Source organism: Dipteris shenzhenensis, chromosome 7 (genome assembly GCF_047967505.1).
Source record: "Dipteris shenzhenensis isolate YYH24624 ecotype China chromosome 7, Dip_SZ_1.0, whole genome shotgun sequence".
In the NCBI taxonomy this organism is placed as follows: Eukaryota; Viridiplantae; Streptophyta; class Polypodiopsida; order Gleicheniales; family Dipteridaceae; genus Dipteris; species Dipteris shenzhenensis.
The window spans coordinates 424,909-442,973 of NC_141602.1; the positions used below are offsets into that span (position 1 = coordinate 424,909).

The 18,065-nt window shown below is 43.6% G+C and overlaps 1 protein-coding gene and 1 pseudogene across 1 annotated transcript in view; both read right to left on the reverse strand.

Annotated features, from left to right (window-relative positions):
- The window catches only part of LOC147899777 (putative prolyl 4-hydroxylase 10), a 48,543-nt gene extending 32,952 nt beyond the window's left edge, over window positions 1-15,591 (reverse strand). The window contains exon 1 of the mRNA XM_087377020.1: window positions 15,294-15,591. Coding sequence (XP_087233146.1) covers window positions 15,294-15,502 — 209 coding nt within the window. The 5' untranslated portion in view covers window positions 15,503-15,591. The remainder of the gene's footprint in view (window positions 1-15,293) is intronic.
- Window positions 1,680-4,140, reverse strand: LOC147899778 (uncharacterized; annotated as a pseudogene).
- Window positions 15,592-18,065: the final 2,474 nt, after the last annotated feature.

The following is an 18,065-nucleotide window of genomic DNA, read 5'->3' on the forward strand; positions in this document are numbered from 1 at the left end:
GTACACACCTCTTCATGCACATACACTTTGGAGTACACACCTTTTCATGTGTGACTCTTCACTCTCTATATAAGAGAGGCCCAATTGTATGGATGACACACTACAGCTACAGACACTCAAGCAATACAATTATTGCTTGTTCTCTGCTACTTCAGTCTCCTTTCTGTTCCTTAGCACATTCTAAATATAGTAAATCTAGGATTTCTTACAATGGTATCAAAGCAAAATTCGCTCCTGCCTATAGGAAATGCCACCCACCTTCTAGCGCCTATCTGATACATCTCTTTCCGCTAGAAGGATATCCAAGCACATTGTGCATGGAAGAGATGGAGAGAATGAGCGTAAAAATTTTTAGCGCCAACCCTGCCTAAAGTCATCAATGGCCTCTCCATGTCCCACACATCACGAGTTGATGTGAATGGACACGACAAAAATCGTGTCTTTTCATGTGCTTGGGCTGTCCCAAAACCAAGGGACGCACCTTTTCCACCATCGGACACACCTTTTGATGAAGAGTTTTGACTCCTCACCCAAGGGACACACCCCATCGTGGAAAAAAGGACACACCTCTTCGTGTGGGGACACCCCTTTTAAAAACAGGGACACACCCCTACATGAAAAGGTGCACCTATTCCAAGGGTCACACCCCTTCGAATAGGCACACCTTTTGGAACCAAGCACCTTATAAAAAGGGTACCTAGAGGGGTTAAAAAGGAAAACCCAGCCCCATACCTTAGGTCTTACCCTAGACTACTCAAGGGTTAAATAAACCCACCCTTTAATTTTTTGGGCAACCACCCAACCTAGGCAGCCACAAACGAAAAAAAAAAGGGATGATCCATTTTGACGCCCGTACGGATTTCGTCAAGTAGGCTCGCCTCCCTACGCAGCCCTCTTTCCACGCCTTATGCAGCCCCCCCCCTTCGTCGGTTTGCTGCCCTGGTTTCCTGCTAGTCCCTGCCAGCCATAGTTGTAAGACACGTTAAGACACGACACGTTAGACACGCTTTAGACACGAGTGTCTAAAGTGTCTTAAAGATAAGACACGTAAGACACGTTTTCCAGTTATAATAATATTAAATAAATATTAAATTTAAAAATATAAGTATGTATAAGTACAACTTGGTAGCAATGTAGCATGCTGCATGACTAGCTGCTAGTTTTAAGTTTTAACATTTTAGAAGTACAATGTAGTTAAGAGTCAATCATCATAGTCTTCAATAAAGTTTAAACATATGTCATAAATAACTCGGCCAATGCCACATGAAATTTGAATGAAATCTGAATCCTCATACATATAACTGAATGGAAAACTTTTGAATCTCAAGACTCATCCTAGTCTGAATCTGAGTCAAGAGTCAAGTCTCTCAAGACTCATCCTAGTCTGAATCTGCTAGGTCACTGCCACTGCTGGATCCAAAGTCACCATCAGTGATAGTGTTACCCTCACTATCATACTGTGGCTCCTCGGGCACCTCATCCTCCTCCTCCTCCTCCTCATCCTCCCCCTCCTCCTCGTCCAAGGCAGACCGCATAGGTGGATCTAACGAGGTACTGGCCATAGCCACGGCTCTCCCATGGCCACGTCGGATGGCACAACCACGACCTCGTGCTCCTCTTCCACCACTCCTGCCTCTGACTCTGCCTCTGCCTCTGCCCCTGCCCTCTGATGTGTCCCTCTATGCTGGAATAGCAATGGCTGATGATGCTGATCTACGACGTGAACAGTGACTCGTCTATCTATGGTCTCTAGCTCTCTATGTAGCTGTGCATATATCTCCTCCTCATCAGCTTCAACTCTAGCATAAGTAGGCAACTCGGTTATGTCAATGCTTGTAGGATCCACCTGCAACAACATTTAGAAGCATATGTTATTATGTTCAATGTTCATTGTTATGATTTCAATTTCCTAGATATATTTAGAATCGAAATCATAGATGATAGAACTGTGAACATGTTACAATAGACTCAAGCTAGTAGCTACCAATGTTACCTGCATTGGACCTGCCAAGTTTTTAAGCTTTCTTATAAGCCTCAAGTTTGCACGGCAGTATACTAAGCGCTCGAGTTGCCTTGTGCTTAACTTGTTCCTTATTTTCGTATGGATCAAAGAGTAGGAGCTCCAGTTCCTCTCGCATGCTCCTGCTGCACATTCCTTTTGCCATTTGGTTCCAAATCCCGATTGGCATTTACAAATCGAGATTAAAGGAGTGAGAATCAAGATCACTCATCATCTACATTTACAGTTTACCTAACCAGGAATAGCAAATGCCAAACTTCAAAGATATATGTCTCAGCTCTCACCTGAGATAAAATCCGGAGAGCCAACTTCCGCACTCGAGGAGTGAAGTAGCCATATGTCTCCCACCACTCAATTGGCTTCACACAAATCTCTTTCCTTCTAGACGTGGGTCTAGAGAAGGAAGCACCCACACTATTCTGATACTGAGAAAGCTCCAAGTCCAGCTCCAATTGCTCATCCTCTGAAAAAACCCTCCCTATGTAGGCATCTCTATCCGCCAATAACTCTAGCTTATTGAATAAATCAGCTGACTTAAACAGTGGATGCAAAAGTGTTGCAAGCCCATGGATGGGCCTACACATGAACTGCCATCTCGTATCCACTAGAGACCTTATTTCTTCCAATCTACATATCAACATAATTTGTAAATTATAATAAACACTGATAATGGATTTATGATAAGTGATGATTCATTACTTATTAATATAATGGACATAGACCAACCTTACCTCTCAGGTGCGAGGGAGTTACATGTACTCAGCAAAACACGCAACTGCTCCATGAAATGATGGACCAAGCCAAGAGTACTTCCCTCCATATCAGTCACCCGCAAGACAGCGAATAAAGGATGGAGAGCTTTCACTATGGACTCCATGTCAGTCCAAAGTGAGTGATCCAAGCACATCCTCTGTACTGTCATGCTCTCTGCCCTGGTAGAGTCAGGCCACTCTAACCACATCCAAGACACCACTGTCTGTCGAAGAGCTGCATGCACTGCAAGAAGGCGCTCCAAAACAATGTGCATGTATGCAAAGTGTGTCTTCGATGGCCGGACAATTTCCAAGTTGCTATGCTCCCTGAATATGGCCAAGGCCTTGGGCTTCTTCTTAAAGAAGGCTGCAATGGTACTAGCAATCTGCATCACACTAGCAATCCAAGGGAGCCGACCGATGTCCTCCATGAGAAGGTCTAGGCAATGTGAAGCACAAGGAGTCCATACAATGGAAGGAAACTCTGCCTCCACAAGCTCTCCCATCCTCACACAATTACTTGCATTGTCTGTAACAACTTGGACCACATTCTCAGGCCCTATCTCAATGATAGCTGCTCGGATATGCTGAAAAATGACTTCACCTGTAGTGCTAGCACCTCCTCGACCTGTATCAACAGCTTTCAAAAAATACGTACCAAGGCATGAGGATACCAATATATTAATGATGCCCCTCCTCCTAACATCACTCCAACCATCAGACAGAATGCTGCAACCAAATTTCTTCCATCCCTCCTTGATAGGATCAAGAGCTTTGTTAATTCTGCCTATCTCCTCCTCCAACACAGATGTCCTCATCGCACCATATGTCACACCTGTCCATGTATCTGTAGCTCCCACAGCTGCCACTGCCTTGATCATCCTCTTCCACTGTGGTGTTTGTAGGACATTGAAAGCAAAATTGCATTCAATCACAGTCCTCCCAATTTCAATATCTACCAAACGCTGCCGCTCTTTTTGCCAAGACTGTGTGGACAATGCACCTGATAAAGTCCCCTGGTGCTTTTTCGAAGTAGCCATAGTGGTGGATGGTTGTGAGGATGTAGCAAAAGCAATGCCCTCTTTCCTGGCCCTCTTCTCTGCATGAGAGGAACCAATAGCACTAGAGTCACTATCCATAGCATCATCAAGGTTGATAGTGTGAGACTCAGGCCCCAACAAATCCTCATCTTGCAAGGCAGCAGGCATGGTACTAGGTCCACCACAAAGTTTTGGATGATCTCTGATAACTTTCTGCGCAATCTCAAAAGGAACAGAAGTACATCCACCAATTCCCCTACCACCAAGTCCAGACACATGGAGAATAAGACGTGTCGCTGAGCTCACAAAAGGCTCGCCACAATAATTGCATTTCCACTCTTTGTTTCCTGACCCCGTTGCCACAGCGGGGTTAATCATAGTGGTATGGATCCCCCAAAGTGGATTTGTCGGTTAGGCATGGTAAATCTCTGCTGCAGCCTGCTATGCTGTAATTCTCTGTTGCTATGCTGTAATTCTCTGCTGCTATGACCTGCGACCTGTCATGTTGGCATGCACTGTTGGCATGCACACGAGCATAATTCAATATAAATTTTGGGAGAAGTAGAACAAGCAAGTAAACTGCAATCTATAGACTAATTGTGTTGAGAAATGCACATGCCAAGCTTGAAGCAAGCTGCAATAGAAGCTTCAAGGCTCAAGCATTAAGCAGTGACAAGTCTAATGCATAAGGTGCTATGCAGCCCTAAGGAGGCCAAATTAATTAGGGCTTTCAGCCCATACTTTGCCCCCTTTAAATTTACTGTTATTCTAGCAGGCTCTTATATGAAACAAACCCAGAAGAGGGCCAACTTTCTTAGGGATTTCAGGAATCAGCCCATAATTGCCCCAATTTTTTGGGAAAGGAGAAAGCAAGATGCAGAGTGGAGCCAGCACTATATAACGAGATAAAAGAAGGCTGAAGCAAACGCTGCAGTGTGCACAATGTGAACCTGAAGGCAGGCTGAGCTCCAGCCTCCAACGTTGATGCTCGTCACCCAAACCAGCAGGCTGCAGAAGGTGCCAAAAATGAACGTACGGTAAATCCGTACAGTGTACGGCGGATCCGTACAGTGTACGGCGGATCCGTACGGTGTACGGCGAATCTGTACGGGTGTGTACGTCGAGTCCGTACGGTGTGTACGTCCTGTCTGTACGAGATACGTCAAGTTTGTACGGCAAATCGTCAGCAGTTGTGCGGGAGAGGCGAAAGAGCGCACGGATACCGGACGGCTTGTACGGCGAAACGAAAATGCAAAGTCTAAGGTTCCAAAACGTAGGGTTTTTTTAATTTTATAAAAAAAATTTAGAGCGTGTCTAAACGTGTCTTAAGGTAAGACACGTGTCTTAAGTGTCTTAAGTGTCTTACCATAAGACACGAGTGTCTTAACAACCATGCTGCCAGCCTGCCAGCGCTAGATTAGCGCCAGTTTCCATGCCCATGCTGCCGCGAATCAGCCCTTGGAAGCCTGCAGCATGTTTCGCCAGCCCTCTATCGTGATCCAGCCTGCAGCCTTGGAAGCCTCTATCGTGATCCAGCATTGGTATCCGCAGCCTGTTTCGCCATATGCAGCCTGCCCCCCCTTTTTTCGCCACCATACCTGCCTTTGCTCAGCAGCGGTTCAGCCCCTCTATCGCGATGCAGACAGCCTGTGAAAAGCGCCGAGTTGCTGCCTTCCAATCCTGTCCAGCCAGGCCGAGCTCTGCTCCTTGCACCCCACAGGCACTTGTTCTCTGAAATCAACGCAGGAAATCTTCCTTTTCTGCATCCAGCCTCTGCCAACGCCGATATCTGCCTCGAAAGTCTTACCAGGCAACTATTTCTGGTTCACACAGCCGACAGCAACATTGGACCTCCGGACAGAGATCTGTAGGCCTTTTCTACGCAACTAATTGGCAAATTAAATCAATGCCAGGTGGATTCTTTCCATTCTACTTCTAAGGATTCTCTTTGTCATTTGACACTTATTATCAAATTACAGCAAATGAAAGACGCTTCCTTAAAGCATGGAAACCCCTGGTAATTCACCCGTCCCTTCAAGGACACCTCACGCATCATCTACCACACAATATCGTGTTCAGATTGCACAACCAGCCCATTTCGGATCCTTGGCATCGTGGGTCTTCTGTCACGTGCCCTCCCAGTGACTTGGACCACATCCTATACCTTCTGCGTGAGGCACCTCAGTTACATTACTTCCTCAGCACAGTCCAGGTTGTGTTCCACGAGACACAAAGATATCCAGAACCCGATATTCCTCACGAGTTTGATGTCCATCTTTGGAGAGACTTTTACCCCTCAGCTTCAGCATCTCCACGGTACTCTCCACCTCCTTCAGCTCCCAGATATCCTCTCATACAGGTTGTACCTTCCCCAAGACAGTATTTACACTCTGAAGGCACTCCTTCTCCTAGATATCCTCCACTTCCGACAGTAGCTCCTTATCCCTTCTCAGATCCGTGGACTCTGCAACCTACTCCTATACTCTCACGAGCAGTAACACCCATTTCGGCATCACCAGCGTTACCTCAGACAGGACCTCCTTTACTAGATTTCCACGGGTGGTTCCATCCTGCCTCGCCTGCCCCCTCCAACATGAGCAACCTCAGGGAGCAGCCCGAATCTTCTTCCAGGAATGGTACAAACTAGAGCGCAGGTTCATGCTTTTCTCATGGGGACCTCAGATATGTCGCAACGCTCGCGTGCAACCTCTCTAAAGATCAGCGACTCAAGTCCAAAAAAGACCCCTGAAGTCAACGTACAAGGCGAAACACTACTGCAACTTCAAATTTCCCAGCTTCAGGACAGCATCTCCGACTTGGTCCAGAAAGTCCAACAACTCCAAGATTCTCGCAGTACCACACATACAAAGGATGACATGACGCAACCACACGACTACGCGGATTCATTCCCACCAGAGATAGAAAACACTGAACTCCATGCCCTCTACTATTTGCTCCAAGCTTTCAAAACTAAAAGACTTGACATTAAACTTCCGGAAGCCTACACTGGTCAACGAAATCACCGAACAGTTGACCAATGGCTCGCAAAATTGCGCATGTACTTTGATACTGTTGACCTCACTGAAGGCAAAAAAATTGCCTTGGCAGCCTCCCTCCTCAAGGATACAGCTTTTCTATGGTGGCAAAGACGCTTAAAGGACGGCAAAAGTGTGTTAACTTGGGAACGTTTTGAACACGTGCTCCATAAGCAGTTCATACCTGCCAATGCGGACTTCCAAGCACGTTCAAAACTCCGACAGTTGGCGCAAACAGGCTCCCTGTCTTCCTACATCTCTCAGTTCACCACATTGGTGCTGGAGATTGATGGGTTAACTGAGGATGATCGCCTTCATGCTTTCATCTCAGGCCTAAATCCCTCGTTACGCATTGATGTCCTTAAAGCAAACATCACCACCAAAGCTAGCGCTATTGCTTACGCAGAGCGCATAACAGATTTCCAAAACACAGGGAAGCAGAATGCTAATCGAACACAGAACTCTACTATGGCCAAAGGTGCTCGCCCTCAAGATAACCCCAGGTTTAGAAAAAACTCGGGTAATCAAGGTCAACGACAGTCTCAAGATCCCCACAAGTCTCAGAAATCATATGCTGGATTCCAACACAGACACTCCTCCAAGGATCGTGCCTCTTCTTCTTCACAAAGTCATCACCGTCATCCCCAACATAAGAAGAACAACTCCAGCACAAAAGGACTTTGTACCATTTGTACAGGCGACCATAGATGGTTCGATTGTCCCAAGCGACCAAAGCAAAATTCCAATATGGAACCTAGCACTTCCGAAACAGAAGATGCTACCCCGGCACAAGACAAGAAAGGCAAAGCTGTTCGAATGGCAAATACCATCCACATGAGCCTTGCCAACAACCCCAAACCTTCCCTGGCCACTCAAGTACTTTGTTTTCAAGGATCAATTCGTGGAACAATGGTCACTATCCTCATCGACAGTGGCTGATCTCATAACTTCCTAGCTAGTTCTATGGTCGACAAACTTCAAATGACCACCAGTCCTAGTCTCATGGACTATTAGATTGAACTCGCAAATGGAACTATATTCTTGTGCAACACCAGGATCAAAAACTTGTCTTTTCGCATCCAACATTATACGGACAAGTTGAACTTCGACATCATGCCTCTTTCTCGGTATGATGTCATACTTTGACAACAGTGGCTCTACGACTATGATCCATCAATAAGTTTTCGCAGCCATACTATCGAGTTTGTCCACCAAGGAAAACTTATTGAGCTAACTGGTTCTAGGGACTCTCCTTCAACCCCAGTTGCCTCTGCCCTACAAGTAAAGAAGTGGGTTCGTAAATGTCAAGTAAAGACGTCACTTCTGTTGGTTACGGCAGTAGAGGAGACACCAACAAAGGATCCTCCTGAATACCTCAACCAACCTTTTTTCCAGCCCTACCTAGATATTTTTCCACAGGAATTGCCAAAGCAATTACCACCTCGACGACCAGTGGATCACCCAATTGAACTTATTCTCGACAGTAATCCACCGTCGAAACCTCCTTATCAGGTTTCTTACACTCAAGATGAAGAAATCCAAAGACAGGTGACCGAACTACTCGACAAAGGTCACATTCAGTCCAGTCGCAGCCCTTTCGGATCTCCTATACTACTTGTGGAAAAAAAGAATAAGTCAATGCGTCTCTGCATCGACTACCGAGCCCTCAACAAGCTCACTATCAAAAACAAGTATCCATTGCCTCGCATCGATGACCTCTTTGATCAACTTCTACACGCAACACAATTCTCAAAGATTGATCTTCGTTCAGGTTATCATCAAATTCGCATACGAGAAGGCGAGAGTATAAGACAGCTTTTCGAACAAAGTATGGACACTATGAATGTTTGCTCATGCCTTTTGGGTTAAACAATGCCCCGGCCACATTCATGACACTAATGAACGACATCTTCAGGCCTTTCCTCGATAAGTTCGTCATCGTTTACCTCAATGACATCCTCGTTTTCAGCAGATCCCTACATGAGCACAAACAACATCTTCACCAAGTTTTTGAAGTTCTCCGCGCAAATTCTCTCTACATCAACATTGAGAAGAGTCAAGACCCAACTCGAATATTTGGGACATGTTATTTCAACTCAAGGTATCTCTGTGGATCCCAAGAAGGTCGAGGTAATCCGAAAATGGCCTACTCCTAAGAATGTTCATGATGTCCGCTCTTTTCTCGGATTGGCAAACTTCTACCATACAAAGGTCTATCAGTTTTCCGAAATCGCAGCTCCTATGTCCGAATTATTGAAAAGCACAGCAGTTTTTCAATGGCTTCCCGAAACAAAGTATAGTTTCCAACAACTCAAGCAAGCACTCACTACAACACCAGTTATGGCTATTGCTGACCCAAACCTTCCATTTGAGGTCATGACCGATGCTTTCGACATCGCTACAGGAGTAGTCTTGATGCAAGAAGGCAGAGTTATTGCTTTTGACAGCCATAAACATTCTGATATCCAAACCCGATACCCGGTTTATGATAAGGAGTTTCTTGCTGTTGTACATGCTTATCACACTTGGAAACATTATCTCATGGGAGCCAACTCAGTGGTTAAGACAGACCATCACTCTTTAAAGTATATCTTTACTCAGCCAATCATGAACGCTCGACAAGCACGCTGGGTTGAGTTTCTAGCCAACTTTCACATGACCATTGAGTACATTCCAGGACTACGCAATGTAGTTGCAGATGCTCTCAGCAGGTTAACTCTAGCATCAGCTATGGTAATCTCTACATTATCTGTGGATGTTCCGAATCCATTCAAAGGGAAGTATTTCAATGATAAAGATTTCGGCACAGCAGTACAAGTTCTTTCAAAAGATCAACCTTCGACTTCCGAACAGAAGAATTTCTCATCCTATTCTTATACGGACGACCTTCTGTATTATCAAGATCGCGTCTGTGTACCACATGACAAGGATGTTCGACGTCTTTTGTTAAAAGAGCATCATGTAGTTTCTTATGCTGCCCATCCAGGCATCAACAAGACTTATAGGTTACTCAGTGCAACATATAACTGGCCTCAGATGAAAAGCGACGTCATCAAAATGGTTACATCTTGCTTATCTTGTCAACAAATGAAACCAAGCCAACGACTTCCAGCAGGACTACTTCAGCCTCTTCCAGTTCCAACTGAAAGGTGGGAAAGTAATTCCATGGATTTCATTACAACACTACCACGATCCTCCAAAGGTAACACTCAGATTATGGTAATTGTTGATCGATTGTCCAAAATGGCACACTTTGTTGCTTGCAAAAGCAGTGCACACGCTCCGGAGATCGCTAAACTCTTCATACAACACATCTTCCGACACCATGGATTGCCCAAGAATATCATATCCGACAGAGATCCTAAGATTACCAGTCACTTTTGGATTTCACTGTTCGAATCTTTGGGTACAACTCTACTGTTCAGTTCAGCCTATCACCCAGAATCAGATGGCCAGACTGAAAGAGTCAACCAAGTTCTGGAAGAAATGCTTCGACATTATATTCAGCCACGCCTAGCAGCTTGGGAAGAGTATCTACCACTCCTTGAGTTTGCTTATAATAACTCTTTCCATAGTGCCATCAGCATGACTCCATTTCAAGCAGCTTATGGACACACTCCGATTGTACCAACAAACTTTGTACTTCAACATCGAGTGGCCCTAGCCGATCAACTAGTTCAAGAAATGCAAGACATTCTACTCCAAGTCAGGGATCATATGCGAAAAGCGCAAGAGCGGTACCAACGGTCTGCCAACAAACATAGACGTCACCTGGAATTTGACACAGGTGACTTGGTGCTATTATTTGTAACCCCACATCGCTATAAGACGGTTAAGTCTGTGTTTCCTAAGTTGCGACCAAGATACTATGGACCTTTCCGGATCATCAAGAAAAATTCATCTTTAAGTTACAAATTGGAATTACCACCATCATGGGGTAAAATCCATCCAACATTTCATATTTCTTGGCTAAAGACGTACACTCCCGGCGATGAAGCAGTTCCTCCTACAGGTGATTATGTCCCAGAAATCGAAGACGATTATGTTCTCCTTATTCCTGAGCGTATTCTGGACCATTGACAGCGAGAGACTCAACATCGACTTATCACGGAATTCCTTGTTCTTTAGCGAGATCTGGACGACTCCGATGCTACTTGGCAATCTGATGAAGACTTACAGCAGTTGTTGGAATACTGAAAAGAAAGAGTAGAGTGGACACAAACTCACAATACTTGCTTATAGAATGAAGAAGAAAGAGGTCCTTAAGTAGGCACCTCATACAAGGTCACTGACATCACTGATGACCTCAAAGCTCCACAATCATCTCCTCAATCTGCTCCTAGATTCACTCAATCATCCTATGTGGCTTTTCCACCACCTAACTGTGCTTGTGGGCACCTAACTGTGCCTCTAGCACTCACACATAGAAACATAAGGTGTGCCTGAGGCATACACCTTGAGATATCCCAACAAACCCCCCCTCAAGGGAATGCCTCAAGCTATGTCAAGGATACATCTAGTCTCATAGTTTCTCATGCCATCTCATGGTGGTCAAGGATAAATCTATGGCTAGGTTCTCATGCTAGCAAGGGTTTCCTTGGGTGTAAGGTAAACAGAAAGGGATACAAACAGACCTTCCAATGGTTATCTCCCCTACATGTACATGCACACAATGTCTGTAGGAGGTACCATGGAACAAACATACACATGGCCTACATCATAAGGTGACCAGAGGTGTTTACAAAACACACAACACACAACACACAATAATTTATTTTCATTCATTTTGGAGGACTATCCAGGCTGAGTACCTTGACATAAAAAGAGAGATCTGGAGCATACATAGAGATGATTTAAAATGCATAATCTTCATGGGATGCCTCATCTTGTGGAGGCAAATTCACTGTAAGTAGATTTGCATTTTCTGTCTTTGCTTTGTCTCTGCAAAACTTCTCACTATGGTTGTTTTTGCCACAGTGCTTGCATGGATTAACTTTGAAGCAGTCCTTTGAAAGGTGATTTGTCTTTCCACAGTGATTGCAAGGAGAATACTTGCCCTTCTGGAATTTCATAACATAAGCAGTGTCATTGCCTTTCCTTAACTCCATGTGTCTTTCTTCTTCTTGGAGAGCTGAGATAATGCCTTCAAGGTTTGGATTGGGAAGATTCTTCAAAGTGCTTACAATGTGATCAAAGCTTTCAGGCATACTCTTAAGTAGTACTGCCATAGCATCATCAGGGGTGATAGGAGAGTTGATAGAAGCTAATTGAGTCATAAGACTCCGCATATAGTTGACATGGGCAGCTAAAGTAGTATCACTTGCCATCTTTAATTCAAAGAAAGAGATTTTAAGTGATAGTTTAGAAATATGAGAGCTTGCACCAAAAATCAAATCTAGCGTCTGCCATGCTTCCGATGGAGACTCCAAGTCAGATATATGATGTATGTAATCATCACCCAAAGCTAAAGCAATTATACCATATGCTTTTTCTTCTCTTGCTGGATCCCTTGCCGGTCGTGTCGGAGCTGAAGATTCCCTAGCATTTGAGGCCGTAGAAGAAGCGGTAGGAGTAGATTTGACAAGTCCCCATAAGTTCTCCCGCATCAATGCAAATTTTACCTTCATTTGCCATGTATGGAAGCCCTTTCCATTGAACTTCTCAAGATTATATAAAGTAGCCATGAGAGGGTCTAACCCAGATATTGGGCAGTGTCTATCTCTCTTACAAGGCAAAAAGAACTGAAATACTTCCAAAGTATAGGCACTTGATGTAGCAAATAGTAGTGACTAGTTTTTCAAACAATGATGCTACTTTTTGCATGCTTCATAGAAGTGAATGAAATAAACACTTTCCAATCACAACCAGGTCTAGCAAGTCAAAACAAAACTGAAGCAACACTTGTAGTGAAGTTATTGAAAACTTCAAAAGACCAGAATTGCTAGAGTAGCATTTTATGTAGCATCATTTTCAAAAGTATGTCAAAACTGTCAAAACTAGAGAGCTGAACTTGGAGGGCTTGTAGCTCACTCTTCAAAGCAAAGAAAAGAGGGCTTTCTGAAGCAAAAGAAAGCTCATATACCAGAGAGGGTCCAGCACAGAGGTTGGACGAAATGGTGCGCACTTTTGCCCGGGAGAGTTGCTACAGGCTGAAACTGAGTTTTGACGATTTCTCCCTCGTTACTGAACCAAATGACTTGAAAAATGGCTCAAAATCTTCGTCTTGAGGTCGCCCATCTACTCCTAAGAGGGCTCAGGCAATGGTGGAGCAGCCAGGGAGTATTGAGCAACAGAAGAAATTCGCTGTTTGGAGAATGGCAGCCACCACAGACGTTTTTTCTTCAATTGCTTGCAGGTGGAAGTTCGTCCATACTAGAGGAGTTTCCAGCTCAGAGGGTTTGGGCAATGGTCGTTTGTAGGCGGAGAACCAAGCTCTCTAAGATTTTGGGAAGAAGGAGAAAGATGGGGAAGAAGAAGATGAAGAAGAAGATGATGATGTGGCAAAAATGGGCTCAAGGGGGATCAAATGGCTCTGATACCATGTTGGAATACTGAAAAGAAAGAGTAGAGTGGACACAAACTCACAATACTTGCTTATAGAATGAAGAAGAAAGAGGTCCTTAAGTAGGCACCTCATACAAGGTCACTGACATCACTGATGACCTCAAAGCTCCACAATCATCTCCTCAATCTGCTCCTAGATTCACTCAATCATCCTATGTGGCTTTTCCACCACCTAACTGTGCTTGTGGGCACCTAACTGTGCCTCTAGCACTCACACATAGAAACATAAGGTGTGCCTGAGGCATACACCTTGAGATATCCCAACAGCAGTACCCTGACATTTTACAGCAGTATTTTCAGAATTTACCGTGATATTCTCTACATCAGTTCATTATCTCCACCAGGGTCTTATTTTGAGTGGGAGGGGATGTCACGATCTGTGACGTATTCCTTTCTCTATACCTTAGACTTATGGATGGTTTGATGAATGGACACTTGTGGAAGGGTATGCCCTTTCGACGGGACACTTCCTATAAGGCACAACCCTTCACAAGAGACATTCTATTGAAGAGACACTCCTATTGTAATGTACCCTCTCATCAAGGGTCACACCCTTCACAAGGGGTACACACCTCTTCATGCACATACACTTTGGAGTACACACCTTTTCATGTGTGACTCTTCACTCTCTATATAAGAGAGGCCCAATTGTATGGATGACACACTACAGCTACACTACAGACACTCAAGCAATACAATTATTCCTTGTTCTCTAATTTCAGTCTCCTTTCTGTTCCTTAGCACATTTCTAAATATAGTAAATCTAGGATTTCTTACACATAGTATAAACATATGCTCTATCACATAAAAATCCACACACCCACACATACTTGAGCATCCATTTATACAAAGTCTTCGTACTGAGGTCAGCACTCTGGAGGTGCAGGGCAAACTCAGCCATGATGAGGTGAATATCTCCAACTAGATCAAGTGTAACCTAGTAAAAGTCACCTCGGGTACATGTGTGGCAACTTCAGGAATACATGCTACTAGATCAAGTGTGGAACAGTAACTGACATGGGGTGCACGGGTGTTTCTCCTCAAGAAGAAAGACACTTCTATGCGTTTATTCAACTTTATGCATAGATTATAAGGATCTGTGGCAACTTCAAGAATACCTTTTAGATAAGTGCGACCTAGTTAGTGACATAAGGTGCACAGGCGTTTTTGGTCAAGAAGAAAGACACTTCTATGTGTTTATGGGCAGATTATAAGAGTCTACCAAGTACTTATTTTTCAAACATCAATAATTATATGTCTATAAGACCGTGTTTTGTGCATGATTCAGCCATTATGAGTTTAAAGTACTTTGCCAACAAGTTTCCAACACATAATGAACTTCTCTTTCGTCAATATCTATGGGGGGTTATTTTAATTAAAGCAAAACTCTTTTAGAACATGGATGCCATCTGATCTGCATACTTCCAAAAAACAGATCTTTGCGAAAGAGAGCAAATGTGAATTCTGCTAGATCAATAAAATCAGAGCTTTGTGCATTCAATAAAATAATAACAATAAGTCCTCTTCTAAGCTATGAGCATTCCAGTAAAACCATTGTGTAACCTCTTTGAAAATTACATTTTGGAAGGACAAGGGTGGAACAGAAGGGATATGAGTGTTGAAGTCACATGAGAATAGTAACGATTGGCTACAAATTTATTGCCTCTTCCGAATTAAATACAGTATCGCCTGTCACATGATGTCAGCTATCAAGGCTGAATTAAAAGCACATTGGCGACACTCTTCGAAATTACGATGTAATTACGAGACATTGCTTCTACCGGTTATATTTCCAAAAGTGCAAGAAGAGGCGCCAGCAAACGAGACCTTCACAACGTCGGCCTCTAACATTAGCTGAGGAGAAGGGAAGGATCGCATATACTTGATCGCATGCTGTATGATGGACATGGCTGGTAAGCGCAAAGAAACCGCGGCCCCGCTGGTTCCTTGTGGGGAGGATCTGCCTGCTGGGACGGCCACAATCCCCAGCGCTAGCAACACCAGCAAGACAAGCGACAAAGTGAGCATGAGCACCAAACCAAGCGTACATAGATTCGAAGAACTCTTGTGACCTCGAGCTCCCTTTGCCATTTTGAGCGTCGCTCAGCAAATCGGAAATGAGAGTCTCATAGGCGTTGTTGTTAATATTAAAATGAGAGCATAAATAAATCAAAACATATGAAAATGCAAAAAGCGTTAACTAAAGGACACTCCAAACTAGTACATATAGTATCATCGATCCTTTAGGAGCCCGGCCTAGACTCACTAGCCTGTCACGAAAGCACACCAGACACGAACCTATAAGGTCGATAAACTCAACAACAAGAACTATCAGCCATACCATGGAGCTCCTATTGCACAAACTTGACATGTTCAAGTCACTAATAGCATGACTCTCTATCCTGACCCTAATGTGGCGGCTAACGCTCGGGCAATCTCCAATTGGAAAGAGAAAGGCCTGAATGCTACACTAGACATTTTCCTCTACATGGAGAAGGACGGTGAGAACTTTTGACCACTGCACATCAGAGCAAACATACAAGCACAGAGATGTTCGGTCTCAAAATTGCAAACTTAATGAAACCATATGTCCAAACTTTCTTCAAACCTGGCAGACTTCAATGGACGATTTGACCTCTCTGGACTCGTTCTCAAACACGAAGTCCAATCAATACTACTCCTGGCATCGTTGCCACCCTCTTGGCAACTTTTTATAATCACACGAATTACCAAAGCCAACCTTACTATCCCGCTTATTATCCCTACAATACAACAAGAACAAGCGATGTGTGGTTCTATACAATCCATTGCATCTACATCTCTCCAAACCTTGCTATGTACCCACGATTCATGAAATTTTAGAATTCCAAGTTAAATCATTATTCAATGCAAAATCCCCACTGGGTCGAAATTTGAATCAATACACAAAATGCTAATCCAAACGACCTTCACAAAATTGGAATTTTCGACTTGTCAAACCACAATATTAGATTTGTAAGAAAAGTCACAATACACATGATTGTTGGTTTAATCCCAAAAACAAAGGCAAATCTAAGTTCATGTGATGTGATAACTATGCATCTAATTTCGATAGCCAACCTCCTACCCCTTACGATGATGACCGTCAATCCATTTCCTCTCCCATCCTTAAAGGATGTGTATTTTGCCTATTCTACCATCCATCTACGTAAATCACTCAAATCCACTTGGATTTTAGAAATGGGCACTACCGGTTATCTCACGTTCAAGATTGAATGGATTTGAAATTACAAAACCTTAGAAAGCCCAATCGAAATTTGATTCGGCCTATTGGCATCCAACAAGCCATCGGTGTTGGCAACATACACACTAAACTCCCTTATGGAAACACCGTCAACATTGGCAACAGCTATTATGTACCACAAATGGTGAAAAACCTTCTCTCTCTGAGTAAACTCACTGACCCTGACACAACCATTGAATTCCATCACTCACTGTGTTATCCGTGATCGACTACCCTCGGGTCCACTGTATGTTATAACCTATCCAAAGTATGGATGGTTATACTTCCTAAGCCGGCCGCCCTATCCAACCCACAAAGTACACAAGGCCAAATATTAAATCACTCAATCGTATAAAAATTTAATTTGGCATTATCAACTCGGCCATTTGAATCTCCAAACCATGAAATACATTTTGAAAAATAGTTTAGCTCAAAACTATGATCTTACATCCACAGGTCTCCTCTCAATTTGTGAGGATGCTATCTATGGAAAACTTTCAAGAACAAAGTATCCAACACAATGCACAAAAAACCACTCGTCGCTTACACTATCCACTCTGATCTCTGTGAACTACCCATGAAATCACTATTAAACAATAGATATTTTGTCGCCTTCACAGATGAATATACACGATTTATAGTTGTGTCTTTCCTTAAAGATAAACAATTAGAATTTGTGCATGTGCAGTTAGTAGAAAACCAACTACCATTTCATTTTCAAACATTTAATCAGATAACAGTCGCGAATATACTTCCAACCAGTTTTGCACATACTATCTTGAAAAAGAAATACAACAATGCCTGACAATCCCAAATCACCTACGATAAAATTCCATTGTGGAATACAAAAACAAAACGCTTATGAACAGCTCCCGTGATTGCCTAACAATTTGTGGGAGGAAGCCATAGTAGCAACCACATGCTACATCCAAAATCGGATCTATCATAGCTGTGTGGGAGCAATACCCTAGACCCTTTGGTACTACTAACCTTCGAATTATGTGCTCCTTCGAGTGACTCCATTGCGCACTCCTTTATCCCACCGGCATATCAAAATAAGCTACAAGTTTGAGTGATTAAGACCATCCTTGTAGGGTATAGAGAGCCTCACGAAGTCAAGGAATATAGGCTCTGTGATCCTCAATGGCACTATTTTCTCTTCTATCGAACTACTGTCTTCGGCAAAGATTCCTTGGTGTCCATCCTTGAATCAATACCAACAAATCAAGCATCAACTTCACAAACACCATCTTTGCTTTTGCATAGAGCATCAATCAACAAATCATCAAATACATTAGAGAAATAGGGCTCCCCTTGATCCTGTCCTACACGCACTCATTGCACAAGCTCCACCCCAAGTAGCGCCTCCAAATAACCCGCATGGTCCAAGTA